The sequence below is a fragment of the Cynoglossus semilaevis genome, chromosome 12 (assembly GCF_000523025.1).
Source record: "Cynoglossus semilaevis isolate Cse_v1.0 chromosome 12, Cse_v1.0, whole genome shotgun sequence".
NCBI classification, from domain to species: domain Eukaryota; kingdom Metazoa; phylum Chordata; class Actinopteri; order Pleuronectiformes; family Cynoglossidae; genus Cynoglossus; species Cynoglossus semilaevis.
The window spans coordinates 10,784,231-10,799,194 of record NC_024318.1 but is presented as its reverse complement, the minus strand read 5'-3'; the positions used below and the strand labels follow the sequence as shown (position 1 = coordinate 10,799,194).

At 38.7% G+C, this 14,964-nt stretch overlaps 3 protein-coding genes across 5 annotated transcripts in view; 2 read left to right on the top strand and 1 right to left on the bottom strand.

Moving 5' to 3' along the window:
• The first annotated feature begins 1,229 nt into the window (after positions 1-1,229).
• sgpl1 (sphingosine-1-phosphate lyase 1) lies at positions 1,230-11,871 on the top strand. The gene is made up of 14 exons (XM_008322122.3): positions 1,230-1,386; positions 4,259-4,424; positions 5,200-5,267; positions 5,868-6,015; positions 6,094-6,173; positions 6,315-6,443; positions 6,519-6,607; positions 7,027-7,135; positions 7,228-7,326; positions 7,413-7,559; positions 7,780-8,018; positions 8,376-8,522; positions 8,606-8,726; positions 9,609-11,871. Exons 1-14 carry the CDS (start codon positions 1,375-1,377, stop codon positions 9,750-9,752), a joined length of 1,698 nt encoding a protein of 565 aa, XP_008320344.1. The 5' UTR covers positions 1,230-1,374; the 3' UTR covers positions 9,753-11,871.
• Positions 11,846-14,097, bottom strand: pcbd1 (pterin-4 alpha-carbinolamine dehydratase/dimerization cofactor of hepatocyte nuclear factor 1 alpha). The gene is made up of 4 exons (XM_008322124.3): positions 13,960-14,097; positions 13,150-13,281; positions 12,980-13,060; positions 11,846-12,535 (listed from the first exon to the last, which is right to left on the bottom strand). Exons 1-4 carry the CDS (start codon positions 13,960-13,962, stop codon positions 12,443-12,445), a joined length of 309 nt encoding a protein of 102 aa, XP_008320346.1. The 5' UTR covers positions 13,963-14,097; the 3' UTR covers positions 11,846-12,442.
• A 12-nt stretch (positions 14,098-14,109) lies between these two features.
• Positions 14,110-14,964, top strand: part of LOC103387461 (heparan-alpha-glucosaminide N-acetyltransferase) — a 27,844-nt gene continuing 26,989 nt past the window's right edge. For 2 of the 3 annotated variants that reach the window (XM_008322120.2, XM_008322119.2), the window contains exon 1: positions 14,110-14,254. In XM_008322120.2, the coding sequence (XP_008320342.1) occupies positions 14,245-14,254 (10 nt within the window). In that variant the 5' untranslated portion in view covers positions 14,110-14,244. The remainder of the gene's footprint in view (positions 14,255-14,964) is intronic. The other variant, XM_025060807.1, reaches the window with a different exon arrangement.

Below are 14,964 nucleotides of genomic sequence, written 5' to 3'. Positions count from 1 at the left end.
ATGGGTGGTTTCAATGCCGGGAATTTCAACATTTCTAGTTTTAGCGTTCTTTCACCCAAAACCGTTTTTTTCACTATTTGGACATGTGCGTTCTTTCACCCAAAACCGTTTTTTTTCACTATTTGGACATGTCATTTTTGGTCAGGTCATTACTTCCTCTTCCTTCTTTGAAACCTCCATTCCATCTTAAAGAAAACCGCTGAGAATAATGAAGTGCTGAGTAAAATGTTTCATGTTTGTTTGGCAATGAACAGTGTTGACTTTGTGCCAAATATCCAGTTTAAATGACAAACAAAACTTCTACCTTGGTTCATCAGATAATATATGTTTTCTTTAATAATCGTTTGGAGCATAATGTATTTTTACATTAATAGTAAACAGCTTTGTATCCAAAGAAAATCAAGCAAGAAAAAAACAGCTCACACGGTTTATTTGTGACTCATTAAATACTGTTTCCAATTCATTCATATGGCTGAAGTATATTCAGTCTTTTTTGGGGCATTTTATTTTTATTAATGTGAATCTATACCACATATGGGTTAATGATGTAACTGTGACAGTGCATTTTATTTTTTTAACCATATAATACTTGCAGTGCCAACACCTATCGACATGATGGCGCTGTCTTCACCCTCAAATTAAACCAACATTTCACTTAATTGTGAAAACAAAAATGACTAATTTTGGACTTAATGTGTGTAAGCTAATTACGTAATAAATGTTGCAAGACTTTTAAATCGTTTTGCCTTGGGTTTATAATATCATTTACTAAATACTTAACGTTTATCCTAAAATCATTGTTTAGATCAATTTTGAACTGAAGAGTTCAGAGAACAGAAAAGACACAAAATTGATATTTTTTGACATTTGCATACAGGCTTTTCTTGTAAATGGTGTTTCGATTCTAGCATATAGCTTTTTTTCTTTCACGTGTAGAGAAAATTTGGGTTTATATATTGATTTGCAACACGTACTTTATCTCTATAATGTACTAAATTATACACGCTATATTTCTTATTCACTTTGAAAGAAAAGCAATAGATATTTGCTAACTCATTTCTTTGTGAGACAACGCTTTTAGATGTTTTCTAAAATGAAAAGATTTATAATGTATTTGCAGTTGCAGAAAAACACGCAGATGCATTTTATGCAACGCTTCCACTTTTTTGTAGATTTACGCATGCCGAGACGCGATTTTACGTCATGACGTCCCCAGATACTTCTTCCTGACTAGAACGTTAGCTTGTTGCTGTGTTTGATAGCAGCATGTAAATGAGGCTTCGAAGGCTGGAGTGAGAAAGCAGCAGCGGAGCGGCTACTTTGGTTAGAACTACAGACAAAAGGAGAATTGGAGACAGAGTTTGCCGCGACATCATGGATTATTGGGTGAGTGTCTCTTCATTTATGTTTGTTTTTACAGCCGGTGCGTGACACGGGAAGGTGACAGTTGCTGCGGCTGGGACTTGTCAGTCGTTGAAGTAAAACTTGTTTTCTATCAGAGATGTTGCAAGACCACAAACGGAGACAGTCGCAATTTAACAGTCAGAATACTATAATTCCAGTTGAATTAATACCTAAGTGTGACATGCGACATAAAACGACTGTGTATAGATTTTAGGAACAATGAAAGTGGTTGACATAGCTGTCTTTACGTTTTGTTTTTTGAAGCCATTAAGCTGTGTTCTTTATAACCAGCGGACCAGTGACAGAGGGAAGTTCCTCTTCTGTTTGTGGTTTAAAGCTCCTCTTGTTCCTGTTGTTTATTAAGTAAACGACTGTTTAAAACAAGAGATTCTGTTTGTTGGTAATAGACAAGAAGTTTAAACAAAGACACGACCCACTTCTGGGATCACAGAGCTGTTTGGGTTTTTGTGAGATTCTCCTCAAAAGTGTTGACATGCTATCAAACATGAGTGGCAGCTGATGAAAGACAAAACATTGAGCACTAAAATGCAGCTAACCTGACACAGATCTGCTGCCAGTGCAAAATAAACTTCCAGTCTCTCTCTTCACTGAACTCTTTAAAGTCAGCTGGGGTAGAGGAAGATGGGGAAGAGGAAGAGGGTTCTTCTTCTCCTGCAGGAGTGTGCAGCAGAGTTTCACCTTGATGTATCCAGGAGCCGCCACCTCAGAGTCACACCTAGTACATTTCCATGAGAACATGACCTTCCCTCTGGACAACAAAAGCTCTCCTTACAAGAATAGTCAGATGTTGCGTGAGGGGGAGCCAAAGAATGGGCGTCCGCTGTTCAAACGTTGTTGGACAATGCTAGTTTATAAGTCTTTGTGTGGAGTTGGTGTAAGTTTTCCTGAGGTGAGGCTTGTATTGAATGGAAAAAGTATGGGTGGACCTGAAAGTGGAATACAAAGACAGAAAATGTGTCAAAGGCCTTCCTGGGCTCAAGCACTGACGTTAAATTACCTGTCTCTGTTATGATGGATGTGTGTGGCAAACCTGTATCGCTGCATTTACACTACACGTTTTTAACCTTCGTAGAACATTTTCAAATGTGTTCTTTTAAACAATGGCAGATTACCAGAGCAACACATAACATAGCATCTTTATTATTGAAGCTCAATTTTTGTTTTAAAAGTGTCAACACTAAAACAGTTGAGTTGAGTAGAAGAAATATTGATGCTCTCAGAGAAGCAGTAAGACATACAGTGTAAACGAGCTGGGATGGAAAACAAAAGCACTAGTCTAGGAAGAGGTGTTTATAAAAAAGAGAAAAAAACTAAATTTAGGCCCAAGAAATCAAATCAGATTAGAATATGTTTATATACACTAGAAGCATGTAATTTAGAAAATGGGATGGAACTAGAACTAGTAAGACCCAACAACCCTGCTCCCAGTGATTAACAGTAATAGAAGAGATAATGACCTGAGGCTACTTGGTGTGAGAATGGAAAGAAGCAACCTAAAGAACAATGGAAAAACTGGGGAAGAAATGCCAGAGGGAAGTTAAAAATGTAAACTGCCCTTAAGATCATGGTCCAAAAATAACTACACTATGTTGTTTAGCAAAAGAATATACAACTGACCATGAGAGTTTACCTTAAAATAAATTAATGAAGTCTTGTAAGCTAAACAACTCCCTTTACTCCTTAAACTACAATTACATTTATTTGGAGAGCTACTAGTTTGGAGAGTCATAAAACTTAAGTCTTGCTAGGCTTGTCTTATCACCACTGATCTGGCCTAACCTGTACTGTATAAGAGAACAGTAAACAAAAAGGCAAGTATGACTATTTTAGATTTCTGTCTAAAGGTAAACTTCAGTGTCCTGTTTATAAGCCTTCACATACTATTTATCCCCAAACTCCCCAGCCCATAGAGACATTTCTAAAATTCACTGTCATATTTTCATGTCATAAAAATAATAAAAACACACACACCGATTAGTTAAGATAATGACCTTTGAGTTTCGTTCTTTCCTCCATCGGATTGGACAAACCTGTGTCCCTGTTATCAAACAACTTTGTCTAGTGTTGTAAAAAAAAAACCTGCATAAAGGTAGCGATAATGAAAAGATAAATACACTGCACTTATGAAATAACAGTTATATATGTCATCGCCTCACCAACTGTTATGGGTTAGTGCTGCTAACATCCCTACATTTACATCCAGATGGTCATAGAGTATTTCAGTAGTTAACAGTGACCAGAAGTATTAACGTTACAGATCTGCAGAGTTTCAGCCTGAATTTCCTGTCTTTACATATTGTGGTTGACAAGTACAAAATCGTCTTCAGGCTGGTTAAGTGTTTTACAGTTGTTTGTGGTGCTGGGAGGAGCCAGGTGATAGTTGTGCTGTTAGCGCAGCGTGTTGATCTTACTTTTACTTGGAGATCGAAGGAGATTCTGTCACTACGTTGGCCTGTTTGACGGCAAACCTGCCAACAGTTTTTGTTTGAGGAGGAAACTGAGCTATTTAGGTCACAATGGCTTCAGATGTAAGTACTTCAATTTACAATATAATGCTGCAGAATGACTTCTTGAGCCTGGTAGTTTCTGTGTGAATGCAAATGTGTTCATAAGTAGACTCTTTAATTCACCATTCCAGTTTGAAACTATTAAACTCACATTAATATACCATATGAATATTTATTAATATAACTTTGAAATTAAATATTTATATTAGGATTCAAGGATGCTTACTTACATTGACTGAATTTGCAACTAGATAATCAGATATAACAGAGTAAATATCTCTGGATCCGCTCTTTCATTGAACTTTTGATGCATCATTTGTTTTCAGGGTGCATTAGAAGTGTATAAAGAGATGGTCATGCTGTATGTGGAAGAAGGTCGCCGACAGATCAACTTCCACTGTTCACACCTGGAACCATGGCAGATCATCGGAGCAGCAGTCATCACCACTCTGGGAGCAGTCTGGATGAAGGCCTTCCTCTTCCAGCAAGAAAGTAATCTTTGACACATGACATGGGTTAACTGACTTGGCCTGACACAATGATAACAAAGTGAACCATGGAGACTGTAGTCACAGATATTTCTAAGTCATAAAATTTGCAACATCTCAAAAATTGAAATCAGTTTGGAGTATTTGTCGCCTCCTGTGAAAATGACATGTAGGAGAAGTGTTACCTAATGGTGGGTCATAATTCAACTGTGTGCCATGGATACATTTAGAGTTGTGGGAATTAATTAATAAAACATTCATTGCTTATCTGGTATATTTTTCTCAGTCACTTTCTCTCTCTGAATTTTGGTTCAACTAAAACTTCTAGAGATTCTCTCTGCTTTGGTTTTCAACAAAGGATCATTTAAGTAACTGTTGCCTTACAATCGGCTTCAACTTGTCTAGCTATTATCCTCTGACCCCTGACATTATGAGATTTTACCATCCAGAGAACTGCTGCTCACTGGACGTTTTTTTTTTTTTGTTTTTTTTTTTTGGGAATGTTCTCTGAAAACTGTAGCGATGTCTGTGCAGAAAATCCCCAGTTGCTCAGCACATTTTGAGAACCACAGGCCAGGCTCTTTGGTAACAACATTCGTGCCAAGTGAAAAAATACTTAATCACAGTTCTCACCCATTTTGATGCTTGAAGAAATGAGCTGCATGTCTATAATGCCCTCAGAGTCAGAATGAAGGGGTTCATTGTCTGGGGCTTGTGATTTAAAGTCACGTTCAGCTGACTAACATTTGCTGCCTTGTCTTCTTTTTTTGTTGTAATAGGTCTCACGTCACGAATTAAGAAGCAGTGCTTTAGACTCATCAGAAAAATACCCTTCATCGGCGGGGCAGTAAGTATCTGTGGTTAAGTCTGTTCCCGTTTTTCCCCCCAGGAGATGTGCAGTGTTTGTGCTGCCTCAGTCTGTCGTGAGTCACCAGTCGCCAGATGAATGTTTATGAAGGGTGGGGGCGAGGGTGATGTGGGGTCAGACCTTTGACACACTTAATATCATGCTCTTGTGATAATGTTGTGTTCATTATGACCTCTAGTCATACACTAAAAAATATATTGATATGAGAGTCAACATGCAGGAGTTAACACATTTTCAAAGCAATTTTGCAATAGTGTTGTTTTAATGGATACAGAAAAGAAAATGATTTATGTTTAAATCTTTGTTTTTGTAATGGTATGTGTTTGGGCAAATATGGCTTATCTCCAAATCAATTTTACTAAAAGTCATGTGACTGATGAGTCCTAGAACGAAGAAAAATGCAACTCTTTGTAACAAACAACACAGTAGGGCAAACACAGACAAATTAGAAGCAAAAAAAAAATTCTCAATCTTCAGATTTCCATTTTGGTGCCTTTGCTCCAGGCCACAGCTGATTTCTGACCCTGATGTTGAGTTTATTTACTGTATGTCAAAAAATAACTCTTTGCCCTTTGTCAGATTCAGAGCCAGCTGAACAAAGCTTTGGACGACATGTCTGAGAGTCTGTGCACTCTGAAGAATGGGATGAGTTACACACAACAGCTGCCTTCTAAAGGCCTCTCTCAGAGCCAAGTGCTGGAGAAAATCAAAGAACACCAGACTCTGAGTAAGTCATCGTCATTGTGGATAATTAATGTTTCAGCTAAGAGTGACTGATAAGATGGCTCATCCTGAACGTCTGCAGATGAGGTGCCCTGGGAGAAAGGATGTGTTTCTGGTGCAGTGTACTGGGGAGATGAATCACTGACCAAGCTGTTAGTTAAGGTGTGTTTCATTTCGAGCAAAAACAGTGGATGAAAAAAAAATATATTGAATAACATTTTTATAATAGGTACACGCAGCAGTAAAAATGTACTTGTACTATTTTCTTCTGCTGCTGTCAATGTTTCTCTCCTTTGTTTGAAGGTGTATGGAGATTTTGCATGGAGCAATCCACTTCACCCAGACATCTTTCCAGGAGTCAGAAAGATGGAGGCAGAAGTTGTTAGAATGTGTTGCACTCTTTTCAATGGTGGGCCCAACTCCTGTGGCACAGTAAGTCAAAGCCTCGTGCACATTTACAGAGCACAGTGAGAAGCTATAATTCATCAATACTTCTGCTTTGCTCAGGTTACTTCAGGGGGAACTGAGAGCATCCTAATGGCCTGCAAAGCTTATAGGGACATGGCATATGAACGAGGTGTCAAATACCCTGAAATGTAAGACTCATTATGCACTGTGACCGTTATCTAAGACACACAAATGTTTTTTTGTTAATTATTTACCTTGTATTTTATGTTAAATGGACCAAGGCACAAATAACGTCTCCTCTGCACTTCTGTGAAATAAAAAGTACCTTTAGAGGCTGGTCCAGAAAAAAACTAATGTCAGGCTGTGGTCAGGTTTTGTATTCTACACACTTACTGACCAGTAGATCAGTATGACATTTCTCACTATCAAAGTCTTTATCAAATAACTGCCATTTGTCAGCATGAGTCGTTATATAGAAAGTAGAAATGACCATCTCCAGTACATAACCTAGTACAATGCTTACAAGTTGTACTGACTAATAATACACATATTACAGAAACCCATTCACACACATCTTCTAATGTGTGTTTTGTTCTGACCTCTTCAGTGTGGCACCTGTCAGTGTCCACGCAGCTTTCAACAAAGCCGCTCACTACTTTGGGATGAAGTTGGTTCACATTCCACTTGACAATAAAACTATGAAAGTAGACGTGAAGGTGAGACCACAACAGAGAGTTAACACACAGCTGTCTGGTTTTTCTTTTTAGTTCTTAAGTTCCACTCATGTTCTCTATTCCTTTTGTCCAAGGCTATGAAAAGGGCCATCAACAAGAACACAGCCATGCTTGTCTGCTCAGCCCCACAGTTTCCTCACGGAATCATTGATCCCATTGAGGAAGTGGCCAAGGTAAGAAAGGGATACATTTTTCTTCTTCATTTCTGATTTTAAAAGAAGGAAGTTGCAGTACAATACTTTCTCATTGTATCTTCCAGCTGGCTCTACGTTATAAAATCCCACTGCATGTTGACGCCTGCCTTGGGGGTTTTCTGATTGTCTTCATGGCCAAGGCTGGTTACTCACTGGCTCCGTTCGACTTCAGGGTAAAAGGTGTGACCAGCATCTCGGCAGATACGCACAAAGTAAGGAGTACAAGATCACTTCAGCTCTCTTACAAAAGATTTATATCCAAAAAATCATCCTGGAACTAGACCTCATACGGTGCGTAAGACAACAGTCTGGGAATGTTGAATGTTATGTTTAATCTCACCTAGCTTAAAGAAAGTCTGAGTCTCACCCTTGTTATTTTAAATCACTGTTGCATACATTAATCTATACCTTTGTGTGACATTCCTTCTCCAGTACGGCTACGCCCCTAAAGGTTCATCTGTGATCCTGTACAGTGACAAAAAATACCGTCACCACCAGTACTTTGTAGCACCAGACTGGCAAGGGGGAATCTACGCCTCACCCTCGATAGCGGGCTCCAGGCCTGGCGGTATCATCGCCGCCTGCTGGGCTACAATGATGCACATGGGAGAGAACGGATATGTGGATGCCACCAGGAAAATAATCAGCACAGCGCAGAAAATCAAATCAGAGTAAGATCCTAAAAGTGACAAGTTGTCTTAAAATACCAATAATAATACACAGTGGTGATTGAGTTTATCTGCTTCATGGAATAAGCTTCTTTGGCAAAAAGTGTGTAAATGTAAAAACATTTAAAGCTCATTCCTTGTGTGACACAAGTTGGAGGTTTCAGCAAAAAATGATGTCATTAGTTCACTGAGGTTTAAGTGAAGTGAAAGTGATTTATTGTCATCGTGGCACCGTACACCACTGCACACAACAAATGTGACCTCTGCCTTTAACCCATCGCCATGGCAGGTTAATGGTATCAACTTAAAGTTAAAATGACTGCAGCTTCGACAGTTGTCATTTCATTTTCACATTGACAGAATCAGGAAGATAAAAGGGATCTTTGTCTTCGGGGACCCAGAGGTGTCGGTGGTGGCCATAGGATCAGATGTGTTTGACATCTTCCGTCTGTCTAATGCACTGACGTCGGAGGGCTGGAACTTGAACACTCTGCAGTTTCCTTCCAGGTTTGTAACTGACGACTGGCAGTGATTTATTATTTCTGGCTTCAGTCGATGATTCCCACTGAACGTCCCTCTGTGTTTCACAGCATCCATATTTGCTGCACAGTTTTGCACACCCAGAAGGGAGTCGCCGATCAGTTTGTCCGTTGTGTCAGAGAGCAGGTTGCCATCATTATGAAGAATCCCAAAGAGAAAACCACAGGAATGGTAAGACAAATCACCAGAGCCTCTGTCATGTGTGACAGACCTTGGCTGCTGTTAACAAATTATCACCAAAAGTCAAGTTTTATCACTGTCTAGTTTAGCTGCTGCTCTTTGGACTTTCACACTGAACTGAACCCTCACAGAGGACTGTGGGAGATTCAGTGTGTTTAACCTTTTATTTAACTTTTATACAAGTGCCTTTTTGTTTTCTGCTTCGTAGTTTGAACTTGATTATTATTAAAAAATAACCTTAATTTTTATTAAGCCTAATTTTAAAATGAATCTGTGTCACAGAGTTTCCTGTAGGAGTTTTCAACTTCTGTAACTAACTAAGTGATAGTGATTACAACATGAGTGTAGTAGTGTTTCTAAAGTCCATGTTTCCTTACTATCAGAGTGCTGCTATTATAACATGATCAGTTGATTGTTAACTTGGCGTTATGGGTTGTTTTGCTGCTTTTTGCTAAGCAGTACTTCTAAAGGGTAAAGTGGTGCCGTTTTACTATAATTATCACACACAAAAAACATACAGCAGCAACAGCAACATAAGACACAGATCTGGACTTGACCTGTGTACGTGCACTGAAGAGGAGCCCTGCTGATAATGATAATGAGAGATTAGATGTTCTATCTCTCGCTTTGTTTATGTCACTTTTTGACAATTCTGCTTGCATCATGCACAGACAGAGAAACCAGTACTGATCAGTTACACAATAATACAATGTTGGATCAATAATAAATAACAAAATTAGTTCAGAACACAACATGTTTAAGTAATCTGCAAATTTTGATATATTGTCATAATACCCCTTATGGCATTGGGTACCAGTTCAGCCTTTTCCATCAGTTGCTGATGCGTTCACTAACGTCTTCCTCTTGTTTCAGGGAGCGATCTACGGCATGGCTCAGTCCATCCCAGACAGATCCTTGGTAACAGAAATCTCCCAGGGTTTCCTCGACTGTCTCTACAGCACCGAGGTGCACAAGACAAACACCAACCACATGAATGGCAACGGCAAAGCCCACTGACAGTCGTGCACGCTCACCCCTCCCTGTCACCCACTAGAGCTCTGACTTAGCTGCTTAACGGTTGCCTTACTATACAGCATAGAAAAACATCAGTGAAGATCTGTGAAGCACAAGCCACTGTCACTGTAATGAGCCCCAGAGGGAATTATTTTAAAACTGGGCCCAAATAGCACAGAGTGACAGCTTCCAAACTGGTTTTAATTCTTTTGTTCTTTTTTCGTTGTTTTTTTTGTTTGTTTGTTTGTATTATCACCTTAATTATTGCAACTGTGTGACTTTTTTGTGTTTTATTATCACTCATTTCAATTTTAGCTTTTGTTCAACAAATGTTAGTCTCAATTTCTACTAATCATGAAATAATTCCAATTAAAAAAAAACAAACAACAACAACAAAAACATCAACAAAAACCACCACAACATTTCAGCCTTTAAAAGACACAGACCACTGAAAGCCCATAGGAACGCTCTGCTGCCCTCTAGCATGAAACTAAATGTACTGCTCCAGATCAGCACGACGTTTGGAGCTGTGCTGGTGTGTTTGGACTTCACCACCTGACGACTTGTACTGTAGTAATAATTCGCTGGAAAATAGCCTTTAAATGAACATGCACTGCAATGCCCTGACCTCAACATATCAGGTTGAATCTATATCACTTGAAACTAAATTTTTATCAAACTGTTTTTTTGAATTCTTATTTTGTTGCCCAATGTTCACCAGAGTAGGGTTTGTAGAAAGATAGACGAAGATTAAGGTTGAGTTTTTAAACAAAGTAGTTCAGTTTTTGAAGTATTACCACATACACAGTGCTGGGTTTAGGGGCATTGTGACTGACCTCCTGACACTAACCTCTCTATTATCTGTATTTGGGACCAGTACTTGCCAGGGAAGAGATGGGCCACTTAGGGGTTAAATGCCCTCGGACGCTGCATTCCAGATCAAAGATGAAGCCATTAAGCTGAAGATATTAAGTCTACGATATTAAAACATGTTTATCTTTTGATTCTACATAATCAAGTGTTCAAAGTCTTTTAAATTCACTACACCATAGTCCATAGAGAAAAACACCAAATTATGCTTCATTACCACGTTTTTAATTAGGTGAATCCAGGACAGATATGGGATGGTTCCAGTCTCCACTGTGTCAAATACTTCACACACAGATCTTAAAAATGGATTATCTGTGCTTTTTTTATTAACAAGGGACTGTTAAATTATATATATTCTAATAATATACAGAGTCTGATAGTAATCGTCCTTAGTGACTTATTCTTACACAGATGTTGGTTGTAATGTATTGGGACATGTTACAGCCTTTAATCACAGACTGGGCTGAAGGTTGTTTCCATCTCTGTTCCACTGTCCAGTGTCAGGCGGTGTTTTTCTCACCTCATAGTCACCTGTGTACTTCTTCATTTTAAATATTGGTCTAAATCTACCTCAGTTGTTACTCAATGCAACTCATCCATCCATAGAAACACAGTCTAACAGGGCGTCTTTGTTTTTACCACTTCACACACAACGGTCACTATGTTGAGGCAACATTAACACACGGCAATAAAGTGTTCTTAGATTTTGATGGAGATCTCCGTCCTCTGGATCTGGCATTTAATTATGGAATGGTGTCGCTCAGCGTCAACTGTACCATCAGAAAAACTTTGGCTTTTGTTCTATTTATACAACGTGTTTTCTTACGATTGCTCTTTGACATTGTGAATTTCTTTGAAATTATTGTCCATGTTTGTGCAATATGTAATATAATTTTCTTTTTATTAACGAGGAACAGACGGGGCGCTCCACTATAAATGTTTTGAGAGATGTTTTCGGAACCGGTTTAGAATGGCATTATTTGTGTGATTTATCGTTTCGTGTTCAAGGCAGTTAAATCATGTTGGGTTTTTTCAGCCACGGAGCAGTTTTATAATGAGACATGGTTGTATTTGGTTTAATACATGTGCAGGGATTTGTTTTTAATCTTTTATCATTCACCTAATAACAAACTAAAGAAAGCAAAGCCTAAACAGAATGGTTAACCCAACTATTACTCATCATATTTGTGTTAGAGAAGGCGTGATGAATGAATGGGCAAAAACTGTTTAATAAACAATTTTAATGCACTGTGTAACAACTGGCAGTGGTTATTCTTTACAGTCACAAAGATACACAGAATTAATCAGCATCATTATGTGTAACTTAGGTTGAGCCCAAAATTCTATATTCTAAGGCAAGATGGTCGCGGGTTCAAACCCCAACTGTGCACTAACTGGATGGTTTGCATTTCCCGGGTGGGTTTGGGTTTTTTCAGATATATTTCCTTTCATTCCTCCGGTTTTCTTAAAAAACACATGGGATTGTCTAAGATATTCATTCAAGTGTAAATGTTTGTTTGTCTCTACATGTGGCCCTGTGATGGACTGATGAATGGAGACAAATCATCAAGAGTAGACCCAGGTATTATTTCAATTTGAGTCCATTTTATTGGACTCACTTGCTGGTTGTGTTGTCTAGCCCGTGTGTCGTGTGTGTTGTGTGTAAAGTACATAGCGTTGGAATGATTGCAGTAATACCTGAATCCTTTAGACATAAAGGGTCAACATTTACATTTAAGATTTCCTTAAATTCACAATTTTCCACAGAAGCATTACAGAGAGCACATTTGACCTAATGATCTATCCTCATTTATTATGGTTGATCACATTAGAGATGCTTGGTCAATGAATGTGGCCAAAGTGATGTCACGCTGCGACAGGCCTCCACAGTCATGTGTGCTCAAAGTGATCTGGACCTAGAGGGAAAAACAGGAGAAAAACTGTATTTTGTTTTGTTGTTGATCTGTTGTATCTTTGATTTTTATACATAATATTTAAACTCCAAACAGTTAAAGAAAGATATTCAAAGTTAAATAATGCTTCTAATTTATTAAGCAGACCTGCGTACATTTATAGAAATGTTGTGTTCATCGTAGTACATCCAAGATAAAACAATTTATCTTGTCAACCCTTAAAAATTTAAATGGAGGGGTCAGAAGGTTCCAGTGATTTTTTTTATTTGACTAACAGAGGTGAATATGTAACATCATGGAAATCAGTTATTCTGTTGTGTGAATTAAAATCTTTGATAAAGTAATCTCTTTGAATTGTAGCTAACTATAAATTACAATAGGAATCTAAAGCCTCACTACAACCAGCATTAATCCTACTGTGATTATTGATCAGAGGTCTCTTTATACCTTATTATAGACATTAAACCACTCAGGATGATGGTCCATTTTCTCTGCCTGTAAAGCCACTCTGGACATGAATCCGAAAGCCTGAAAAGAAAGAATATCAAGTTCTAACATATTATTTACAAACTGTCAGCTGTGAGGAGTTTGTGAGTTTGGTTTTGTAATAAACCAACCTGGTTAAAGTCTTTAAAGACAAACTCTTTGTAAATGGCGTCCCGGCCCACCACCTCCACCCATTGAGCATTTCGTAGTAATGGTAGAAGGTGGGCTCTGTCATCCTCACTCAGGCCCTGGATTTTACCAGCCTGCAAACACACAACAGATGAGTGGTTCTTTAGGGGTTTTTACTGTCGAGGGGCAGTTTCATAAACACAGGCTCTGATTGGTTGCACATGATCCCATCTGGAAACAATGATTCTCTGCAGTCCTGCTTTAAAACACCAACCGGTTCATAGTCATGTGATGGTGGTGGTGGCTGGTCGTGCCTCTGATCACATTTTTCAAAGATCAAATTAGTTCACAATCCAGCTTTCATGAGCCTAACGTCACATCCCAGCCACACTTCAGACATTTTTCTATATTACTAATGAATATGTTGTCGAATCAAGAGGCCACTGTAAAGGGAGAAGGTGGGCTTTGTTTCCAGTTGAGCAGTCAGGCTTTTACACCACAAGATCCAACAGATATCATGATGACCACCGACTGGAACTGAGTGGTGACATCACTGGGTATCATAGCAACCCTCTAATCTGCTTCATCTGAGCACTTCAAGGAGACATGACAAACAACACCCACCTATGCAAACACACACTGTTGCTTCTGTCATTCAGATCCATTCAATAACATATCAGCAAAAACAAAAATATGTCACTAAACACATGCAGTTACTCTTCAGAATGCAATCCAAGCCAAACATTGAATATAAAAACCAACAGGTTCCTGAGGCACCGTGAGTCCTGTGTGTGGACAGGTTGTGTACTCACCATGTTTGCTGAGTCTTTTCACACACACACACTGATGGAGCAGGTTCAGCTCCAGCTCCCTGCAGCAGCACAGAGCTAAAACCACTGTGACAGTCAGTCCAAAGAACACATGAGCGTGGGGTCCTGCTCACAGCTGCCTCTGCATAAGCCTGAACACAAATACTCAATGCTGATTGGCTACAAAGCACGCCTGTCAACACAGATTAATTATAAACTCTCACCTGTTGCTCAGATAAACAGCTGAGACAGACGTAAAGGCTCCTGTAGCAGTGTTCAACATGGAGGATGAAAACAGGTAGAAAAGTGTTCTGTTAATGAGCTATTTATGCTGTATATGAGCCAGGGCTAACATGTCAAACTGTTAAAGGTTAGGCACGTTACCCTGGTCGTATAGTCCAGAGATTGGACTAGTTTGACTCCTAGGTAAGAACATGGCAAATATGGTTAATCCAACCAACATTAGATATGCAAAGGTTGGTGCAGAAAATGGTAATAGTGTGCAAAAATGTAGCTAAAATTATGCTAAAGGAAGCCAGTATTAAAGCCCCATATAAATACACTAGTGAAAATGACTAAAATATCAAGCACGGAAATTGTTGAAATTAGCTTAAACTTTGATGTTAGCTTTAATAACTCTAGAACAATTCAAACTGAAGGCCAAAATAAGGCCAAAATCTGAAGTTAAAAATAGTCAGAGAAAAGTACCTAATACTGTATATGTCAAATGTAGCATAGCAATATCACTCAAAACATTAGAAACGTTTAAATTAGCCAAGACCATAGTGTTATGCTCGCCAATAGGAGGCTGAGGAACATCTATGGCTAAACTATAACCGAAATTACCTCCAGAAATAACTTGAAACGAACAAAAACAAAAAACAATCCCATATGCTAGCTTTAAAATAGAAAAATAATAAAGTGAAGGCAAGTTAAAGATGAAATGTGTTATTGTCCAACTGGGACGTGCATTAGTGTTAAACCTGAGCTTGAACTGCTCAGTGTGGG